General features: G+C 35.0%; 1 protein-coding gene across 1 annotated transcript in view; it reads left to right on the plus strand.

Annotated features, from left to right (window-relative positions):
• CFTR (CF transmembrane conductance regulator) overlaps positions 1–23,590 on the plus strand; it is a 183,074-nt gene that overhangs the window by 80,683 nt on the left and 78,801 nt on the right. Inside the window, 1 exon segment of the mRNA NM_001079917.1 lies at positions 22,349–22,443. Within this exon segment, the coding sequence (NP_001073386.1) occupies positions 22,349–22,443 (95 nt within the window).

Raw genomic sequence — 23,590 nt, forward strand, 5'->3', positions numbered from 1 at the left:
CTGCACTTGACAATACCGTAGTCTACCACGTAGTCCCATGGCTGACAGGAGGAGAATTCTAGGCAGGCCAGTGTTTGAGTAGTGAGTAATTGGACTGTCTTTACCCAGCAACTCACTGTTTTATAAATGTACCTGAGTTTGGAGAAGTAATTGGCTTTTATAAGGGGTGCGGGGTGGAGGGTTGGGGTGGGGAGAGTGAGAAGGAGGTCAGAGCTTTAGGATATATAATTGGTCTCCACAAAGTTGTTGTGATACTTTTGGAACCATGTAATGGTCTTCATTAACTAAGCGTCTGTCATGACAGCCATTACATATGCATTATAATAAAAATTTATTTACAGTGTAAGTTGAAGAAGGTAAAATCTGGATGTAGTTTCTAAACTCTGCTTGGCAGTTTTCATATTTAAGCCACTAGAAGAAAAAAATTGGGAGGGAAGCTGAGAAGAATTTACTGAAAGAAAAAAATACTTGGGAGGGAAATTGGCAAGAAGTATGAAAAAGCTTGGGAGGGAAGTAAGCAAATAAATGAGTTAATGACTGTTCTGGAAAATAAACTCTATCATGCAGATATCACATGACTGATTAAATTTGAATTTGACCTCCTGCTTTCCAGGTCTGGTAAAAACTAACCTGTAAGAACTTGAAACTTAGCCTTTGAATGGTCAATCCACCACTGTAGGAGAATTTATGAATGTTCAGTTGGGAGAACTGAAAATAAAGAAGTACCATAGGAATTAACATTTGCATTCAGTAGCCAAGATATAATGGACATCTGAAACAGGTATTTGAGGCCAGGTGTGGTGCCTCATGCCTGTAATAATAGCACTTTGGGAGGCGGAGGTGGGTGGATCACAGGAGGCCAGGAGTTCAAGACCAGCCTACTAAAACACACACACACACACACACACACACACTAGCCAGGCGTGGTGGTGCACGTCTGTAGTCCAAGCTACTTGGGAGGCTGAGGCATGAGAATAGCTTGAACCCAGAAGGCGGAGGTTGCTGTGAGCTGAGATTGCGCCACTGCACTCTAGCCTGGGTGACAGAGTGAGACTCTGTCTCAAAAATAAAATAAAACATATATTTGAAACACATTGAATTATGTCCCTTAAACAAGAATAAACATCACTAAATGACTGTACCTTGAACTACCTGTAATTTTCTCCTGATAGGTAATTAAGCTTCAAAGTACTGACACTTATTTACTGTAATATGAAGCAATAACTTTTTTTTTAAAAAAAATAAAACTATTGAACCAGAACCAAACAGGAATGCCACAGCATTTTGTAAACTAAACTGCTATTTCATTTCATTTGAGCCCTGGAACTTGAAAATAAATGCTAGCTAACATCTGTGAACAGAACATACCCATCAGTACTGTGCTAAGCACCTTTCATGAACTGGTCATTAAATCCTCACTTTCCATTTATTTAGTGACAACTTCACCCAGAGTTTGCAGTCAAAGTGAAAATGTGCTGAATTCCAAAAGTGTGAGCTAGGTTTTAGAAGTTAATCACAATTCTGGAACAAATTACTAGCTTAACAAATTAGAGTTCTTATGTCTCTAAAACCAAAATAGCCCTAAGTCTGTCCCTCCCAGTAAGATTTGGGCCAGTCAATGGAACAGTAATATACAAATATAATTACAGCTGTCTAGGAGCAAACTATCCTCTGAATAGATAATAAAATTAAGACACTTAAGCCATGTTTTCATATTAAAACACAAAGTAAAAATTCATTGTTTTCCAAAGATAAAAGCCATACTGTATCATGACATATATATGCCCGATGTTTCAACCCTCTTGAAGAATTGAGATTCTCGACTCTACACTCTTAGCATTTTCTATATTGAACAGATGTTTAATTTAAGGAGGTCAAGAGAAATCTTACACTTATTTTTTAATGGTACCTTAGACATAGAAGGAACCTCAGAAATCTCTGGCTGAATATTTCCATCTGCAGATGATCATGTTACTAGGCTTCTGACTCTATAGCCATAGAAAAATGTTCATGAAGACCTTTCAGGAAGGGAATGTTGGTATTTCTAAAAATTGAGTACAAGTATTCTCTAGACAAAACAGCTCTTGAAATGGCAGATTGTATTCCCATTATTATATTTCAGAATCAAGACATTAATACCTACTTTTTATTTACCAGGTTTAGTTATCCTTGAATTAGATTTTATAAATTAAAGAAATAGATTTCAATAAATATTTGTTGAGTTCCTAGTATGGACACATTGTGTTTGGCACCAGGGATGTTGCCTGCAAGTATAACAGGAGTTCGTATTTGTAACGAGTTTATGATTTACAGATATTTGGGGGGCAAAGATATCATTCGGTAAATACTTATGAGTGCAAACTTTGAACTAGGGACTGGGCCAAACTCTAGGAACATATTTGATGACAGAGACACAATCCCTGTCCTCAAGGAGCTTTCATTCTAGTAGAGAAGATGAAAACCAGTACAGTTTGGTAAGTTAGATGATATTGGTTAATATAGGGTTCTTATGTAAGTCTAGAGAAGTAGCATTTAATCTGTTCTTAGAAGGTCAGGAAAGATTTCCCTGGAGGAAGTGACATTTAAGCTGAGAGAGGATGGATAAACAGGAGTCATCTGAGTGAACAACAGGGAGAACATTCCAGAAGGAGAACAAAATGTACGAGGCCTGATGCCAAGAGAGAACATTCATTGCATTGGGGAACTATAGTCACTTCTGTGTGGCTGGGATGTAGAATGAAATGAGCCTGGACCCAAGAGAGCACTTTGCCCTTTGGGGAAGCTGTAAGTATTACAGTAAGGTTGGAGTCTGGAAAGAAAGGGGTATATTGTGAGATCTGAATTGGGAGAGGACAGTTATATCCAGACCTTTATATGCTCCAGTAAGAAGACTGAACTTTACACTGGGGGGCCATGGGACTCACTGAATGGCATTAAATTTGAGAGTGGTCATGTGATCAGATTTGCATTTTACAAAGATTGTCATTGACTGCAACATGAAGTATGGAGTATTGGAGGAGCGGTAAGGCTGGTGGCAGGGAGATAATTTAGGAGGCTGTCGCAGGGCTTTAGGTGAGGGATGATAATGACTTGCCAGGTAGGAAGGAGTAAATTTCTTCCCAGTGGATAATTAGAAGATTGAATGGATGGACTTGGTCACTATTTGCTATAGAAGGGGAAAAAAGATGTCAAAGATGATGCCAATTTTTAAAAATAATTTAACTTATTTATTTTTAAATATTTTTTCAGCCTTATTAAGGTATAATGGGCAACAATTGTAGGTATATGTCATTTACAACATGATGTTTTGATTTATGTATACCTTGTGAAATGACTGCCATAGTCAAGCTCATTAACATATCCATCACTCACATAATTAACATTTTGTGTGTATGCAGTGAGAACATCAGGCTCTACTCTCTTAGCAATTTTCAAGTATAGATTATATTTGTTACCAACTATAGTGGCCACACTGTACAATAGAGCTCCAGGACTCATTCATCCTGCCTAACTAAAACTTTGTACTCTTTGACCAACATCTTCCCATTCGTCTCTCCTCCCCATGCCAAGTTTCCATCTTGGTCAGTTGGGTGGATAGTAGTACTATCTGCCGAGGCAGGTTGGTAGGGTGAAAACAATGTGTTCCCTTTTGGAAATGCTGAGGTGACCAGGGAACTTCCAAGGGAATCTGTCTGGATCTAGAGCTTAGAAGAGATGTTTGGGCTGGAAACAGACTTCAGGTATTCTTCAGTATATGGGTTGTAAATGAAGTCACAGGAGTGGGTGATATCACCAACGGTGAGTGTAGTATAAGAAGACTGGACTGAGGACAGATTTCCAAGGAATTTCAATACTTAAGAGGTATTCAGAGAAAAGAGGGGCTGTGAAGGACACCAAGGAGGAGACTAAGAGCCAGGAGGGAAAACTTTCAAGAGTATTGCATTATGGAAGGGAAGAAGAGAGAACATTTTAAATGATACGCAATGCTCAATAATGGTATCCGCTTTGGAGAGGACAAGTAAGATTCCTAAGTACCCATTGGATCAAGGTCCTTAATCTTACAAAAACTTATGCAAATCAATAATAAAGAGATGATAACCTGATAATCAAAAATCCAAGAAAATGAATTAAAAATATTCAAAGCATTCAACATATACAAATGTGCTCAATCTGATATATAATGAAAGAAAAGTAAATTAAAACAACAATGGGCATGACTAAATAACAGTATGAGGGAGCCTGAGGAGAGGGAGCATTTGAAATTTCAGTACAGAAGAGAAAAGGGGTGACTTATAGAAAAAGGAGACAGAAACCATAGAACATGTTTGGAGGATAAGACTCAAACAGGTAGTGGGGACCCTTTTCTAGAGTAGGATGAATACAGGTAATGTGTGTGGATGCAAATATGAGGTAGGATGTAATGGGAAGTTGAGCGAATTCATATTTAGTCATTCATTCAAAAATACTTAATTGAGTTACTGCTGTGTGGCAAGCATCATTCTACAAACAGAGGACACAGTGATAAGCAAGCCAGTTTGTACTCTCGTGTAACTTACATTCTACTTTGAGAAGACAGATTATAAATAGGTTAAAAAGTCAATAATATGATGTTTCAGCATTAACAATAAAAATTAGGGTGATGTATAGAGTGCCAGGGAAAGTGCTTTCATGGACCTCTTCATTCTCTCCTCTCCTGGTGTCATAAGCTACTCCTTCATCCATGCTGCCATTTCTCTTGGTTTACGGTTCCAGTATAGTACTCATCACATTATTACTATAGAGCCATCCACCTTATGAAGGTGAAGGTGTCCATCTCCTTACTTCAAAATAAAAAAACAAACAAAAAAAACACAAAACAAAAAACCCGAAAAACAAAAAAAGAGGCAGAAAGACAGAAGGTCCTCCACTAACTTTCATGTGCCATGTAACCAGCGAAATCCAATTATTTTACAGCATTCTAGCTATAGAAGAGTTTGGGAAGCGTAGTGCTTAGTATTCTAGACTTTGTAGCACAGGAAAGGGCCTGGAAGGAAAGGAATTGTGTCTTCTGCAGTTGCTTTTCTTTATGGGGAAGTGCTATAGCCCAAACAATATTTTAGGAATTTTCATCTATTGTCAATATGCAAACTGGAAGGGGATAATGAAAATGTTGTGGTTAGAAGTTTATGAAATATTGTTATTCACATTTTAAAGTAAAAAGAGGGAATGTTTAAGAGACTTGTTTAAGATCACATGTCTCATAATTGGTGGGACCAGCAATACAATCCAAATCTAACTACTTATCTTTTTGCTATGCCCTATTAGTGTTCATATTAGAAAAGAAATTCTATCTCAGACACTAATGATTTGTTCTTTGGACACCAACGACTTTAAGTTAAAACTTCATACTAGTTAATTTAATTATGGTGTAGCAGTATTATTAAACTATCAAGACTATAAATTTTCTATTTGTAAAGGAGATTATGATACCAAAGATTAGTGAACTAATGATATTGAGAATTCTATGACATAATTTTGAAAAATATTTGCAGGATATTTATTTTTGTGTAAATGATGCTTTCACCATAATCCTAAGTAAGTGTATATTTGGGAAAACCAACTATTCTAACACACTTGAAATTTAAATAAGTCAGGAAATTTTTTCCAGATCTTCTCCCAAATTATCTTCGTCTTTTTCTTCTCCCCTTGGGAAAGAATCTCTTCATGCCTCATAATATCCAATTTAAACTATGGAAGTCCAGGTGGTGGACAGTCAGCAAAAGGGAAGATGAGAAGCTTGTGTTATAAAGCCAGCTCTTGTCAGAATAACGATCTGGTAGGAACTTCAGAAGTAATGGGTAGGTAAGTATGAAGGCCAGCTCCTAAGATCTAAATTACAAAGCAGAAGACTGACTTACTAGGGAGCTGGAAAACATGTTAGGAAATCCAGAGCAGGAACAGATTTCAAGATAGCACAATAATATAGCAATGAAGTACTGAGAAAAGAGTTTTTTTCACGGGTTGGATTTATTCTAGCATTTTAGGCAGCATTTGGGCATTTCTAAGTGGTCAGACTTAGAGGAGATAGTTAAGGAATTAGCAGCTGCTAAATGCCAATTCTTAGACCAGTTGAATCAAAATCATCTAAAAAGCTTTCAGAAACCAGACTTTTTAAGGGCCATTTGAGAGACTCTCAAATCTGGAATCCAGAAATCTATAGCTAGATGAGTTTAAAGTAGAGCCAGAATAAGAAAAATAAAATAGTTTGTTTGTTTCAGGTATCTTCTCCAATATTACTTCCGAACCTACGCCAAACACCTTAAATCACTGCATTCTATAGCCATTCTTTTAAAAATGCTTGAGTTATTAGTTTTCAAAAACAAATGCAGATCTGCACACATACAGAAATAAACATTAAAGAGACATAAAGATATTAAACAGAGTTACATATACTTACAACTTCACACATATATATTATATATAAAACTGAATATTAAGTGTTTGATATTAGTGACAAAATCTGTAACATCCATTATATTAGTGCTTTTTGTACTTTTTGTTGGGTGTAGTAAAAATTGCATTTGAATTTGAGTTTTCTGCTGTATATTTGGTCAGTTCCTATCAGTGAAGGAAAAACCTTTTTTTATTATTTTTTTATTTTTTATTTTTTGAGACGGAGTCTTGCTCTGTTGTCCAGGCTGGAGTGCAGTGGCATGATCTTGGCTCACTCCAACCTCTGCCTCCCGGGTTCAAGCGATTCTCCTGCCTCAGCCTCCTGAGTAGCTGGGACTACAGGCACCTGCCACCAGGTCCAGCTAATTTTTGTATTTTTAGTAGAAATGGGGTTTTGCCATGTTGGCCAAGTTGGTCTGGAACTCCTGACCTCAGGTGATCTGCCTGGCTTGGCCTCCCAAAGTGCTGGAATTACAGGTGTAAGTCACCGCACCTGGCCCCTTTTTATTTTTTAAGCTGATTGAAGATTCTTAGTTCTCATGCTTTCTAGTGGTGATTAATCTTTAGCCAATATTTCTATATACAGCTATTTGTAATCATGTTTGACTTAGGTCAACAAACGATCTTTCCTAAAAAAACAGAACCCCAATTTTAATTTCTGAATTATTTAGTATCTGTTTTCTGCTGTGGAAGTTGAATTATGTTGATATATATCATACAGGGCCATGTAACACTCTCAGCTACACGTTCACATGTATAGTAGCTGTATACAAAAATGTTACTTCATTCTCTCTCTCTTTATAATACTCTCTTGGCTCTCTTACGTTCTCTCACACACTCTACTCTTCCCTTCCTCTGTTCTTTCTACGTGTTCCCTCTGCTTCTACCACACTTATTCCCCCCTTTTCCATTTTCCTTGTGCATAAAGCACAAGTGCTTAGTAATTATCAAATATTAATAACAATGACACTAACCACCCAATGATTTAGTGTTAATGACATGCTTTATTGAATGGCATTACCTCTAAAGTTCATGTTTCCTTTACCCAACCAAGCTTCTTACCCTCCTCCCTTACCACAAGAATCTATATTGTCAAGGTTGTTATAAAGAGTAATAAGCCAGCCATTAAAAAAGGGCTTATGGTATTTTCCTATCTACAAAGTCACAGGAAGCTCAAATGTACTCAGTAAATATTGCAAAATTACACAGGACCATTAAATATAACACTCCACCCTTTCTCTCTCTCTCTCTCTCTCTCTTGCTCTCTCTCTCTCTTTCTGTCAATATAGCAACACCCTATATCATTGCCCTGTTGTATGTGCAAATCAGAGTTAATAAGCTTTATATTAGCAATTACTCCTTAAAAACTTCTGGTTTGTTTGGTCCAGTTGAATAATGTAAGCACTTAAAAAAAATAAAATTATAAACATTTATGTGAAAAGTGCATATATCACATTGGATATGTTGTTATGCACTCCTTAATAATAAAGTAAGTTAATCTTTATTGCACACTTATTATATTACTTTGACCCTCTCTAGTACTCTTTATCTAAGTATTCTCAAGTGCTTTACAATCTCAAACAGACCCAATGTGTTGTATGCACAGAATCCTTTGAAGCTGACATTTGCCTTTCTGACCAGCTTGTTGTAAAGGAAATCAGCCAAAAAACAAGTATCTAGATGAGTAGCTCAAACATTAGTACACATAGTAATCACAGGTCAAAATGCAGATAGATTACCCTGTCCAAATTCTCCTGAGTAAGAGTAGGTGAAGCATTTTTAAATAAACTCCCCAGGTGATTCTGAAATTGGTCCAAGGACCACATATTAAGAACTAATGATCCAAACAATTTGACTTTTTATCGTAGATTAAACCATGCTGAGAAAATTATTAAAAATGGAAATGGCAGTGGAGGATGGTTTGAAAGAAAGGTTTTTCAGGGCCCTTTCAACAAGAAAATTAATTGAACACAATATTAAAACTCTATATTTGATTTAAGACTAAGGTTTTCATTGTTTTTAAATCTCAGTAATTTTTATGTAACAGGTCAATTCATACCCAGCATCTTAATTCCAATGAATGATTTCCCACAACAATTTTTGTGGATAACTCCAAGGGAACTCGAAGGAAGTTGTAGCATGAACAAAGTGAAGTAGAATTTGTCCCTGTCTGTAAGGCTTCTCTGATAAGCAGCACAGGCTCTCATACTGCTTTTTTAAAAAATTATGATAGCACCAAGTGGAATTAATTTTTTTTAGATTATACTTTCACGGAAGGGAAGATCTACTGTGAAGGCTGGAAAACCAACACCCTTAAGATAAATATATTACCAGATTTGAGTGCTCTTAGTAATCAGCAAAGATAAATGTTTAACAGTGCATACAAAATGAAGTGTTTTATGTTAAATCAAATAGAGAAAGCCAAACACTAATAATGTGGTTACAAATGAACAATAAATCAGAACAGGTACAGACATTAATAGCAGGATATTGGTATTATTAATGTATTTTGTTTTAAAATAATGAACTTAATTACAATTCTCCTCATCCTACCCCCACTATTTTATTTTATTCCAGATTCAGCAGCTTCATATTATGATCTCTGAAACAATTATTATTAAAGTTATCCAAATGTACACATTTCTCTTTATATAAATGTTTCAGTCCAGAAAAGGAGGCCAAATACATTAGCTCAGAACATCAAATCTTCTCAGATGTGGGAATCTTTTATTTTCACACTTTTAAAGGTAATCTGTATTTCTAGCATCTATTATAGACAGAAAACTTTCATATGACAACATTCCTATTTTCTTAACTGCCTTGATAGGGGCGAAGACAAATTCTAAGTAGGACTTTTTACCCCATTCTTCTTACCATCATTCTTTCACAAAACCCCCAGCTTTAGACAATCGCTATTATGAATTTGACATGTACTATTCCAATCCATTCCCATAAATTTACACCCATATATACATATAGTTATCTATGAACAATATTTAGTAGCTTTTTTGTGTGTGGCTTTAAAATTTACATAAATTGCATAATTTGTGCACATTCTTCTTTAATTTGCCTTCTTGGCTACGGTTATCTTTTTGAGATCTAGCTATGCTGCTGGTATGTAGAATTCTATTTCATTCTTTTTTCATTGTTGTTTTGTACCCATAATGTGTCACATTTTATTTATACCTTCTGTTCCTGATGGACATTTAGATTCTTCCAGGATTTTACTCAATACTGCAATGAAAATCTTTGAATTTTTCTCTTTTGCACACATTCAAGAGACTTTTCTGACATATATATCTATAGGTGAATTGTGTGGTCATATGATACATACACACATTTTAAATTTCACTAGATACTGCCAATTTGCCCTTTGAAATAGCCATACAATTTATAGTACCACCAGCCACTTATGAAAGTTCCCATTTCCTCAAATCTTTGAAAGTTCTTATTATAAACAGACATATTAATTCTTGCCATTCTGATTTGTAAATCAGAATCTCTATTGTTCTACCTCTAGTTCTAATTTGGAATTCCCCAATTACTTGTAAGATGCTATATATTTTCATGTTTGTTAGTCATTCTGATTTCATATCCTTTGCCAATTATCTTTTTGGTAAGTTATTGTGGTGGCCATGAGATGTGCCTTACAGAGGCCTTGCTAGAGGGAATGTGATTGAATGAGAGCCCCAGATGCTGTGTATTAAAATCCTTCACTGAGTTTGTCTCAAGATTTCTCCTTGCACGTGAATGAATGAGTACAGCTGGGATACTAAAGCAGATGTGTATTTGGGAGATACGAGACTTCTTTAGTGGCTGATTTTTGGCTCATAAATGACTTTGCCAAACCTTCCTTAGACTGCTCAGTGTTCTAACATCTTCCATCCAGCCTTCTACCCTTCTTTCCTTTACTAGGGGATTGAATTTACATTGAGGTCTCGTAGCCTTCTCTGCCTCTCTCCTTATTTCCTTTTATACAAATATTTCCCCTAATAAATCCTTGCACATTTAATACTATTTTGCTATTTGCAACCTGCAGGTCCTGGACTAACACAGTTCTATACATTGCATTACCATTCTCTAGAGTGGGATCTTTTGTTGTAGAGAGTTTTAAAATTTTTATGTGGTCACTTTTATCCATATTTTTCTTTATGGTTTATATTTTTGTGTCTTCTCTTTAACACATCTTTTCTAGCAGAATTCATAAATATATTATTCTATATTGCCAAAAGTTTGAAAGTTGCAATCATTAGAATTAATTTTTGTATATTGTGTAAGTTAAGAATCTAATTTTATTGTTTTCCATTGGAAAGCCATTTGTCCCAAGATAATTTTTTTAGTAGTCCCTCCTTCCCCTATTGTCATTCTGACATATTTTTTCTAGGTTCCGATCTATGCATGTGTTTCTTTATGGAAGAGTTGGCCATTTGTATCTTTGAGTTTCGAATCCATGGATTCAATCAACCACAGATAGAAAATATTTAGAAAAGCGTCAGAATTGAACATGTACATACATTTTGCTTGTCATTATTCCCTAAACAATATAGTATAACAACTATTTATATAGCATTTACATTGTATTAGGTATTGTAAGTAATCTAGAGATGATTTAAAGTATACAGGAAGATGTGCATATGTTACATGCAAATACTACCCCATTTATATAAGGGTTTTGAGCATTCATGGATTTTGGTATCCACAGAGAGTCCTGGAACCAATTCCCCACAGATGCCAAGGCACAACTGTATTTATTCTATCATCTACTTTTTAAATCTCACATCAGTATCTACTTTTGAAATAACAATAACTTTATTATTTAACTTTTTTATTACTTAGGATTAGAGAATTTCCTCTGGTGAGGCATCATAGTGTCTCAAGCTGGCCATAAAGACAAGTGAGGGCTAGGATCAGTAAGACTGGGCAGAGGAAGATACAACAGATCTCCTATGCATGAAGCAAAAGTGCAGCTCAGAAGCCAGCTCTTTCATTAAGTTGTCCTCTATACCCTCACTAGATTGTAAGCTCTTGAAATGAGAGGCTATACCTTAATTGTCTCTGTTATCTAAAGTACTTCACTCACTGCTTGGAACATATTGCCTGCAATAATTAAGCTTGCCCTGGCTCCCAAAGCATAGAGCAAATCACACTCCTCTCCTTGCCTTTGAGAAGCTCACAGTCTTTGAAGGTAGAGATATGTCAACAGATAAGAAAATGGATGACACGAGAACAGAAAGGCATGACTGTCAGAGAAGTCATTGGAGACTTTACAGTGGAAATTAAATTTTTATTGATCTTGAAAGAGTTTGCCAGATGAAATAGAGGACAGGCATTTTAGACAAAGGGAACAGGAAATGTGAAAACACAAAGTGATGGAAGTCATGGTGAGTTTGGAGAACTATAAAACTTCAATGTGGCTGAAGGGTAAGGTGGATATAGAGGAGTGCTGGGAGGTGAGGCTGAAGAAATAAGCTAGGGAATGTCTTTTTATGCCATTTTTTAAAGTTTGGACTTTATTCTGAAGTTCACATGGATCCAATATTTTTTGTTTTGTGTTGTTTTAAGCAGAAGCGTGACATGATCAGCTTGAATGATGAACAACTTGAATTGTTTAAAGTGGATCACACAGTCTACTGTTTTACAGTTATTCTTTGACCAAGATATTCTTTATTAACTGAGGAAAAAAGGGGCTTTCCTGAATTTTGCAGTCATGGGATATATGATAAGCATTCTTGATTTATCATCTTCAATCCTGTTACATAACATAATAACCATTGTTATTACCTTTAGCAATGCTTTCCTCAGTATTATTTAATGGCCTATAAAATGTGACTTTCATTTGCAAATACAGTACATCTAACAAGAATTTACCACAGCTGCTATGCAAAATACCAATACAATTGACCCTTGGACAATGTGGAGGTTAGGGGTGCTGATTCCCCATGCAGTTGAACATGTTACATAACATAATACATAACCATTGTTATTATGTAACAGGATTGAAAATGATAAATCTTTGGAAAGTGGGGCAAATGAATTCTTATGAATTCCATATCTTCCACATGTGTTTTACTTTTTTGATAAGAAGTAGTAACCTAGTTCAGAAAGAAAATAATCATCCCCTTTTACTTATGCAGGATACCAAGTCTATCTTAGCACCATAATAGTGAATGATAGGAATCAAGCTCTATGAATACATTCACATGTACATATATATGGCTATATAGGACACATGCATGCACATATACATATATACACTTGCATATATGTGTATATACATGTACATATATGTATGTATATTCAAATGTATATGTGTATATAGCCAAGTTATTGTACAGTTGACCTTTGAACAACACGGGTTTGAACTATGCAGGTCCACTTACACGTATTTTTTTTTTCCATTTCTGCCACCCCTAAGGCAACAAGGCCAACTCCTCCCCTTGCTCTTCCTCCTCAGCTGACTCAACATGAAAACTATGAGGACAAAGACCTTTATGAAGATTCACCTCCACTTAATGAATAGTACATACATTTCTTTTTCCCCATGGTTTTCTTAATAACATTTTCTTTTCTCTAGCTTGCTTTATTGTAATAATATAGTATATAATACATATAACATACCAAGTATGTGTTAATTGACTGCTTATGTTATCGGTAAGGCTTCTGGTCAACAGTAGACTATTGCTAGTTAAGTTTTTGGTAGTTACAAGTTATATGTGGATGTTCGACTGCATGGGGAGTCAGCACCCCAACCCTCATGTTGTCCAAGGGCGTTGTCCAAGGGTCAGTTGTAATTGGTATTTTGGATAGCAGCTGTGGTAAATTCTGGTTAGATGTACTATATTTATAAATGAAACTCACATTTTATAGGCCATTAAATATTATTGAGGAGAGCATTTCTAAGGGTAAAATCTTGTCTAATGCTTGAAACATCTTCATTTTCCTGTCAGTTTAGATCTTTTTGAAGTAATTCTGAAAATCTCTCTTTTAAGCTAAATTTAACACAACCGAATAGCCAAATATTTAAGTTCCACTAATGAAGATATCTAAATTTCTGTTAAAAATTTAAGATATATATTAAACCCTTCTAATATAACTCTTCTCTCAGTCAAACTTTTTTTTTTAACAGTTGCTTTGCTTCTTCTTTCAAAGTCATACTTCAACAAAGTTGCTATTGAATATGTCTGACTAAACATGTTAGCTATATGATAAGATGGCTGGATAAGAGATAAATATAGAAAATGTAGCTTTTTTTCTACTTGCAATAACCCTTTAGGAATTAAAATGGAAAACTAATAACTATTTGATTCATAATAGTAGCAAACCATAAAATATTAAGACATAAATCTACTAAGAAATTTATAAGACATATATGGAGAAAATTCAATTGAATAAACCGTTATTGAAGTATATAAAATAAGATCTGGATGAATAGAAAGATCATAATTTTTAATAAAATTTTGCATCTTAAAAAGTGAACCCTCTCCAAATATATGCACATTTAATAAAATTATAAATACATCCCAATGAGGTTGGTTTTGAAATTTTGTTAATTGGAACTTAAATTTCACCTAAGAAGAAAAAATAAAGAATAGTTAAGAGTGCATGCTTTGTAGACAAATTGCCTTAGTTAGAATCCTGGCTCTATCATCTATTAGCTATGTTATCTTTGGGATAACATTCATCTTTTCTTATAGATATGCTTAAAACAGTGCCTGACATATAGTAAGCACAAATATCCATTAGCTATTCTTCTTATTATTTATGTTATTAGTATTGTTAATATTTGTTATTATATGGAAGACTAAATGACCAAAGAGAGTCAAGAAATTTATGAATAAGATTTATGCGTTGTTAGATATTAGAGCCATTAAAAAAAAAAAAACCAAAGTGCCAAAAAACCTAGCACAATGTTAATACAGGCATAAAAAAATGGATCAGAGGAACCAAACAGAAAAGCCAGAAATGGATCTTAGGAAATATGAGAAAATGATATATGATAGATGCTAAATGAATTCAGTATAAAAATATTAATTTAATAAATCATGCTTGCTATCCAAGTAAAAGAAAATGAGGTTAGATTCATGTCTCATACCAAATATAACCATAAATTATACCTTGATTAAATTTTTTAATTAAAAAGCAATAATATTTGAAAAGAAATGTAGGATACTCAATGTATAACCTGAAGGTTGGGTAGTACTTTTCAACAAATATAGGAATTTGTCACTTGAAATACTAGAAGAAAAAAAGATAGCAAACAAATACAGGAATTCCAATTTCAAGCAGATATAATGATTTCATGAAATGTTAACTGTGCACGTGATAGATGGTCTATGGATAGTGTAAAAGAAAAAGAGAAAAGAAAAAATGTTTTTTAACATATGCAGCAAAAAAGGTTTTTAACATCTATTACATACAAATAAAAATGAATGTATGACACAGACTTCAAAAAAAATAGGCATTTCACAGGAGAACAATTCAGATGGCCAGTATTTACAATTTCATAGGTATTAAGGAAAATACAAATTAAAATGGCAAATTAGCAAAAATTGAGGTGTGATTATATTAATATCTGTTGGTGGTGGTGATTATGGGGAAAAGGGTACTTTCAAAACTTGCTAATATAAATATAATTCTTTTGGTTGTTTCGTAAAGGAACCTGACAATATCTTTTAAAAATAAAGAAAACGCATACTTTTGACCTAGCCATCCCATTCATGAGGGTATGTCTTAGAAAAATAAGATCACAAAATCATAGAGATTTATGTGCAATGATATTGTTGGTAGGTCATTTTTATGAGGAGGGGTGTGGATAGTAAATGCCAGGGTAAATCACATAGCATCTAATAAACGTATTTATGAACTACAAAAGCTTACACTTTCAGTCTAGTCTAGTCCAGACTGCAAATAAATGTGAGCAAGTGAATTCAAGCACAGAAGTGCTTGAAGGCAGGTTTCATAAATCTACTTTCTTACAGTATCCTGATATTGACTTATCGAGAAGGTTACTGTGGGGTTGATTATTAAAATATTTATGTATCTAGGTATTTTTCATTCAGTAGTATGTTATTCAATTAGCAACAAGTGTGGGGATTTAAAGATATTCTTGTTTGTTTTTACTGCTGAAACATATTCTAGTGGAAATTTCAAATAAACGATTAGTCATCCTAAAAGCAAGATACATTTTCTCAGAAAAGACAAGGTAAAGAACTTGTATATCCTCCCTCAATTCATTTATAAGGTAATAAGATGAATAAAAATATCATAGTACAATTTAGCAATGTAAAATAAAATTAATTGGTCATCTCTAGTGTGGTCGTGCTTGGAAGGTGAAAGAAGCCAAGATCTTGTCTGGGAACATCATGTCTACCTTGACCTCACCCTTAAGAATCCTAGCCTTTAGTTTAAAATCACATGGCTACATACATACCAACTTCAACAATAGTACATCTGGCAAGGTCATGCAAACCTGGGACTTGAGCTTCTGATTCTAAGTCCAGTGCTTTTTGTGTACATCATCTCTTGTACATACCTTATGATGATATGCTAATAAAAGCTACGTGATCAGGCCTTAAAAATCTGCTTTTTTTTTGTAATGGTAGAATGGGGCATATTATCACATCAGGTAAACACTCTATTCAAGGATAAATGGAAATGAATGTCATATATAGATCATTGATAAATATCTCATTACAAAATTATGAGAGTTACCAATGTTTGAGTGTATATTATGGGCCAGCCCTTTATATTAAATTACTTCAAATTTTTACAACTGTTAAAGGAAGATATTATTATACCCATTTTATAGATGGACAAGTTAGGGCCAGAAAAGACTTCCTCAAAGCTGTTAGTCCAGTAATGGAGACAGGGCTAAAAAACAGGTCATTTTGCTCTTTGACTAATGTTACTACTCATGTTTTGTATTTTGTTTAAAGTTTTATTTTATTTTACTTTATTTATTTTTTGAGACAAGATCTTACTCTGTCACCCAGGCTGGAGTGCAATGGAGTGATCACGGTTCATTGCAGCCTTGACCTCCTGGGCTCAAGCGATCCTCCCACCTCTCAATCTCCAGAGTAGCTAGGACTACTACAGGTGTGTGCCACCATACCTGGCTAAATTTTGCATTTTTTGTGGGGACAGGGTTTCACTATGTTGCCCAGGCTGGTCTTGAACTCCTGGGCTCAAGCGATTCACCTGCCTTGACCTCCCAAAGTGCCAGTATTACAGGCTTGAGCCACCATGTCCAGCCAAGTTTTATTTTAGAATTAAAAAAAAGTCCACTTGGATTGTTACATTTTATCTCATTGCTTTATATTTATAGAATTACTTTATAAATGCCACTTTCTTAATTTTCATAGCTAGCACTCTTTATGAAACATAAACTATTATTTGACCCAGGTTTTTGTTAGAGGAATTGAGTCAGAGAGCTGTTAAGTAACTGAGATTTCACAATAAGCCAGACAGACCAGGGTTCAAATTCTGGGTCTCACATTATCCAATTCAATATTCCAGCTTTGTTACTTATTGAGCAACCACTACAAGCATAGTTTACATGACATCTGATAGCTCTCAAAATGAATTTTACAAACATAATTCAGATTTCAACTCAGCAGTGACTCAGGAGAAAGGACACTTGGATGCATTTCTTTATGGCATTTTTCCCAGGGTACACGCAACCTGGAAGATCTCCCAAGTATGGGGGAAGGTTTCACCCTGAGGAATCCCATTCCCTCTAATCTGGGACAAGGGGGAGGAGAGTACTGTCTCTTATCAGCCATCTCCCCAGGGAGGCCTGGGCCCTCCTGGAATGCATACCATGGCTTACTGACTCAAAGTGTTGAAAAGACCAGGCACTGGGAAACGCAACACTACTCTTAAAATAAAAAAAGAATCAGAGTAGCTTGTGGTTATAATTGAAATGGACAGAGTAACATGGTACCAAGAAACTATTAGCAATTCCTTCCCTAAATCCCTCATTTTCTTAAAGCATTTTCTCCTTTTCCTCAACAAGCTTTAAGTTGGATTTGAAGAATGATAAGACTAAAAGGAGGGCTGTTTCTGGTCTTTGGAGGAATTTGATATTCCATTCGATCTGAGTGTGCAAAGCCTGAGTTCACATGAACTCTTCTGATCTCTTTCTCTAATATTTTTTCACCTTATTCATATGGGAAAGAAGGAGGCGAATACTTTATTTCCATTCTCCCTCCTCCTATTTCCTTGACTTGTTTAAAATATAAATGTTATAGACACCTAAGATAGAAATTTGACTGAAACAGCCTCTTAATTATTGTCTTAAAAAATTGGTATAATGAAATTGCATTTGTAGTCTTTGGACATTTAAATCCAGAAGGGATATTTTCTTTTTCTTTTTTAAAAATTTAATTCAATAGTTTTTGGGCTACAGGCGGTTTTTGGTTACATGGATAAGTGCTTTAGTGGTGATTTCTGAGATTTTGATATACCCATCACCTGAGCAGTGTGCACTGTACCCAATATGTAGTCTTTTATCCCTCCCCGCCCCACCCTTCCTTTATCGTCCCCAAAGCACATTATATAATTATTATGCCTTTGCGGCCTCATCGCTTAGCTCCCACTTGTAAGTGAGAACATGCGATATTTGGTTTTCCATTCCTGAGTTACTTCATTTAGAATAAATTGTCTCTAGCTCCATTCAAGTTGCTGCAAATGCCATTATTTCATTCCGTTTTTTGGCTGAATAGTATTCCATGGTGTATATATGCCACATTTTCTTTATCCACTTGTTGATTGATAGGCATTTAGGTTGGACCCATATTTTCGCAATTATGAATTGTACTGCTGTAAACATGAGTGTGCTTTTTTTTTCCCCCATATAATGACTTCTTTTCCTTTGGGTAGATACCCAGCAGTGGGACTGCTGGATTGAATGGTAGTTCTCCTTTTAGTTCTTTAAGGAATCTCCATACTGTTTTCCACAGTGGTTGTACTAGTTTACAACCCCACCAGCAGTGTAAAACTGTTCCATTTTCAGCACATCCATGCCAACATCTATTATTTTTTGACTTTTTAATTGTGGCTATTCTTGCAGGAGTAAGATGGTATCTCATTGTGGTTTTAATTTGCATTTCCCTGATAATCAGTGATGTTGAGCATTTTTTCCTGTGTTTGTTATTTGTTTGTATATCTTGAGAATTATCTATTCTGTCCTTTGCCCACTTTTTGATGGAATTATTTGTTTTTTTTTCTTGCTGATTTGTTTGAGTTCCTTGTAGATCCTGGATACTAGTCCTTTATCGGATGCATAGTTTATGAATATTCTTTCCCACTCTGTAGGTTGTCTGTTTACCATGCTAATTATTTATTTTGCTGTGCAAAAGCTTTTCAGTTTAATTATTTCCCATCTATTTATTTTTGTTTCTGTTTTATTTGCTTTTGGGATCTTAGTCATGAACTTTTTACCTAAACCAATGACTATAAGAGTTTTTCCAATGTTATCTTCTAGAATGCTTATGTTTTCTGGTCTTAGATTTAAGTCTTTGATTCATCTTGAGTTAATTTTTGTATAAGGTGAGCATTGAGGATCCAGTTTCATTCTTCTACATGTGGCTTGCCAGTTTTCCCAGCACCATTTATTAGATAGGGTATCCTGTCCCCACTTTATGTTTTTGTATGCTTTGTCAAAGATCAGTTGACTTTAAGTATTTGGCTTTATTTCTGGGTTCTCTATTCTGTTCCATTGTCTACTTGCCTATTTGTGTACCAGTACCAGGCTGTTTTAGTAACTATAGCCTTGTAGTATAATTTGAAGTCGGGTAATATGATGCCTCCAGATTTGTTCTTTTTGCTTAGTATTCCTTTAGCTATGTGGACTCTTTTTTAGTTCCATATGAATTTTAGGATTTTTTCTAGTTCTGTGAAGAATTATGATGATATTTTGATGGGAATTGTATTGAATTTGTAGATTGCTTTTGGCAGTATGGTCATTTTCATAGTATTGATTCTACCCATCCATGAGCATGGGATGTGTTTCCATTTGTTTGTGTCACCTGTGATTTCTTTGAGCAGCATTTTGTAGTTTTCCTTGTAGAGATCTTTAACCTCCTTGGTTAAGTATATTTTCATGTATTTTAGTTTTTGTTTTGTTTTGTTTTGTTTTTGCAGCTGTTGTAAAAGGGATTGAGTTCTTGATTTGATTCTCAGCTTGGTTGTTGTCAGCAGGGACATTTTCTAAAGTATAGACTGTAGTTCCTTATCTTCTATCTGTTTCTTACTGTCCCCTTCAGTATTCTTGTCCTTTTTTCCCGCTATTATCTTTTTGACTTTTTAATATATAGATATCTACTTCTACTTCTGACAATTTTTGCTTCTCCAATTTTCTTTCTTTTTCTCCTCTGCACACATTTATTTATTTTCTTCTATGTACTTTATTTTTAACTTAATATTTGATTAACTTCCCTTCCCTGTCTCTTTTCCTTCTTTCCATAAATCTTCATTAATTGCCTGCACTGGGCTAGGATTCTATACTCTCTAAATCAATAATCTATTTTCTATAGTCAACTGTGTTATAATCGTACTGTCAAGATAACTACTTATTTTTAATACTTAAAAATATTTTGAAATTTTAACCAATTTAATTAATACAATGTTGAGTTCAAATTTGAAAAAAACAATGGAAAACTGTAATAATTCTAGCAACCTCCTGCTTTTTAATAACGTATTAGAAAATTTGCCTCTTTTCCAAAAGCCTACAGTGAATCTATTCATACAAGGCAAAAGCAAACCATTCTCTTCATTCTCTTTTTTTCTCCAAAAGATTTAAGTGTTTTTTGTTTGTTTGTTTTGTTTTGTTTTTTAGATATTGAGTCTTGCTCTGTCATCCAGGCTGCAGTGCAGTGGTGTGATCATAGCTCGCTGTAGCCTCGAATTCCTGGGTTCAAGCAATCCTCCTGCCTCACCCTCCTGAGTAGCTGGGGCTACAGGTGCATGCTATCATGCCCAGCTAATTTAAAAGAAAAAAAATTGTGTAGAGATGGGTCTTGCTATGTTGCCCAGGCTGGTCTCAAACTTCCAATCTCAAGCATTTCTCCCACCCAGCATCCTGAAGTGCTGAGATTATAAGTGAGCCACTATGCCCAACCAGATTTAGTTTTTAAAAAGAGAATACGATTTGAAAAAGGAAAAATGTGAGGCAGGAGAGAAGAAATACACACACGAGCTGTTTTGTAATTGCTGTAAAACTGAAATCTTCAGCCTCACTAAAGGAGCACTTGCATGAACACCTCTAAATTACCTTATTACCTTCTAAATTAGGTGTGAAGTCTAACTTCTAAATTATGAGTGAAATCCACTGCAATTCTTGTTATTTGGATGGAATCCTAGGTATGTGGTCCAGTTCATGAGTTGAACAAAAGCATGCTCATTTAGGCCAGGTAGAAAGAAATAAAGACCTATGTTTTACATGTCTCATAACCACTGAAGGTCCTTCTCATAAGCAGTGCTTATGGGTATTAACGACCTCTCTATATTTTACTTCTCCTGTGCCTAAGTAGCCGAGTCCACTGAGTCCTACTACATCTCCTCCAACATGTCAGCATTTTTTTCACAGGCCTTTTGTTACTCTAGATCAGAAATGTTGATAGCAACAGTTCCTTGAGGGCAGCAGCTAGCATGATTCCAGCCAACAGGAACCACCAAATGGTTCTTAATATAAATTACTACTTATTAATCTATTTACTTTGTGCATTTGGAGTTTTGCAATGTGAAGTCCTATTTATGTCCATATGGTAGATAAATGGAACAAATGAATAACAGAAGTAACCACTTTGACACTTTAGATATAGATAATATTGGATTATTTCTGGATTGTGAAAGAAGAAGGAAGAAGCATATGGAAGAGAAGTTTTAGTAGAGGGGAGGAAGGAGGAGGTGGAAACGAATGTACAAGGATGGGAGGAGAAAAGGGAGAGAGCCTTTTTTTTTTTTAAGGCGAGAGTTTACTACCTATCTAACTCTTCACATTCTTGAAGTCTCAGACCAAATCCCATCGGTTTGAAAGCCTCTAGGGTATTCTATCTATTGTATACTTCTGTTATGTACAAAATTAATTTGCCAATTAATTGTGAACTGTTTTATAAACTATCTTAAAATGGTTAGTTAAATCTTTGGGATAGTATGTAGCTTTCTCCAGGATTATGACTTACCTTCTAAATTAGACATACAATGCCTAGGAGTCAAGGACTATTTTGCATAAATTCCAGTCTTCTTTTACAATGCCTAGAATGATTGTTACCACAGAAATATTCATTACCTGGGAGAAAGGATGACAGGAGGGGCAGAATGAATGGAGAGAGGTCATGAGAATGAGGTGCTGAGGATGGACGAGGAAGAAAGCTGTTTTAGTTGAGAGGATAGGTGACAGAAGCATGGAAAGGAATTGCCTTGGACCCATGGAAGCCCAGTGAAGATACTTAGATCCTGCAGGGGTGTGAATAATGTTCTTTTAGTTTCTCTTCTTAGGAGGTTTGTTCATTTTGGGAGATTTCTTTTGAAAAGAGTGAACTTACATTGGAGAAAAGTACATTTTAGTATGTTGATAACATTTGAATTTGTAAAATGGACCTATGGATGATCTACACATATTTACATACCCATAAATATACACATATTTTAATTTTTGGTATTTTATAATTATTATTTAATGATCATTCATGACATTTTAAAAATTACAGAAAAATTTACATCTAAAATTTCAGCAATGTTGTTTTTGACCAACTAAATAAATTGCATTTGAAATAATGGAGATGCAATGTTCAAAATTTCAACTGTGGTTAAAGCAATAGTGTGATATATGATTACATTAGAAGGAAGATGTGCCTTTCAAATTCAGATTGAGCATACTAAAAGTGACTCTCTAATTTTCTATTTTTGGTAATAGGACATCTCCAAGTTTGCAGAGAAAGACAATATAGTTCTTGGAGAAGGTGGAATCACACTGAGTGGAGGTCAACGAGCAAGAATTTCTTTAGCAAGGTGAATAACTAATTATTGGTCTAGCAAGCATTTGCTGTAAATGTCATTCATGTAAAAAAATTACAGACATTTCCCTATTGCTTTATATTCTGTTTCTGGAATTGAAAAAATCCTGGGGTTTTATGGCTAGTGGGTTAAGAATCACATTTAAGAACTATAAATAATGGTATAATATCCAGATTTGGTAGAGATTATGGTTACTCAGAATCTGTGCCCGTATCTTGGTGTCAGTGTATTTGTTTGCCTCCTAGTATAGTTTACTACAAATGGAAAACTCTAGGATTCTGCATAATACTGGACAGAGAAGATGTAAATATCTGTTAGTTCCATCATAGACCCTGCCACTCCAATGTACACACCAGCTTTAGGCTTCTTGGTATAGATAAACATACATTTTCAAAATTTTTCATCATAATTTTCATAACAAAATAGGAAGGCAAATGATGTCACTTGGCTTAAAATCTATAATATTTAAAATAAACAGGACAAATGCATTAACATTGTTGGGGGAGGAGGTCCCTTAGTAGAAAGACTCTTGGTCCAAGCATTTTAAAGCTGTCAAAGAGATGTAAATATAGATAATGTATGTCAAGGAGAGAGCTTTGTGGTTAAACTGTAACTTTCAGTTTAAACAATTATTGGTGACTCTGATGTCAAATGTTTCTCAAGCTTTATCTGAACAAAATTCTTCTCACTTTGTTGCCAAAGTCGTTAACAAGAAATCACATTGACTCATTGATGTTTTGGCTCCTTTCCCTTACTTTCCGTTGCTTTCCAAAAGCTGAGACAGGAAACTAACCCTAACTGAGCGCCTGCAATTGCCTGGTAGTATTCTAGTCATGTGTGTACTTTTGTGTGTATGTAATCCCCTTACAGCTCTGCAAAGTAAGAATTGTTCTCCCTGCTTTACAGAAGAGATCATAAGATAATTGAGGCTGTTAGATGTTAACTTGCCAAAAGCCATACAGGAAAATGGTAGAGTCACAATTTGAACCAGGTCCTTTTGATTCTTTACATTAAACCATGCTTTGATCTTGGAAATACACTGTAAGGCAATAAATCAATAGATACGGATAATTCACAGGCTTCTAAATAAATGGAAGCTGATTGTTTTTATCTGTGAGCCAAAGTAAGACTTATTCTAAGC

This window comes from Pan troglodytes, chromosome 6 (genome assembly GCF_028858775.2).
Source record: "Pan troglodytes isolate AG18354 chromosome 6, NHGRI_mPanTro3-v2.0_pri, whole genome shotgun sequence".
NCBI lineage: Eukaryota > Metazoa > Chordata > Mammalia > Primates > Hominidae > Pan > Pan troglodytes.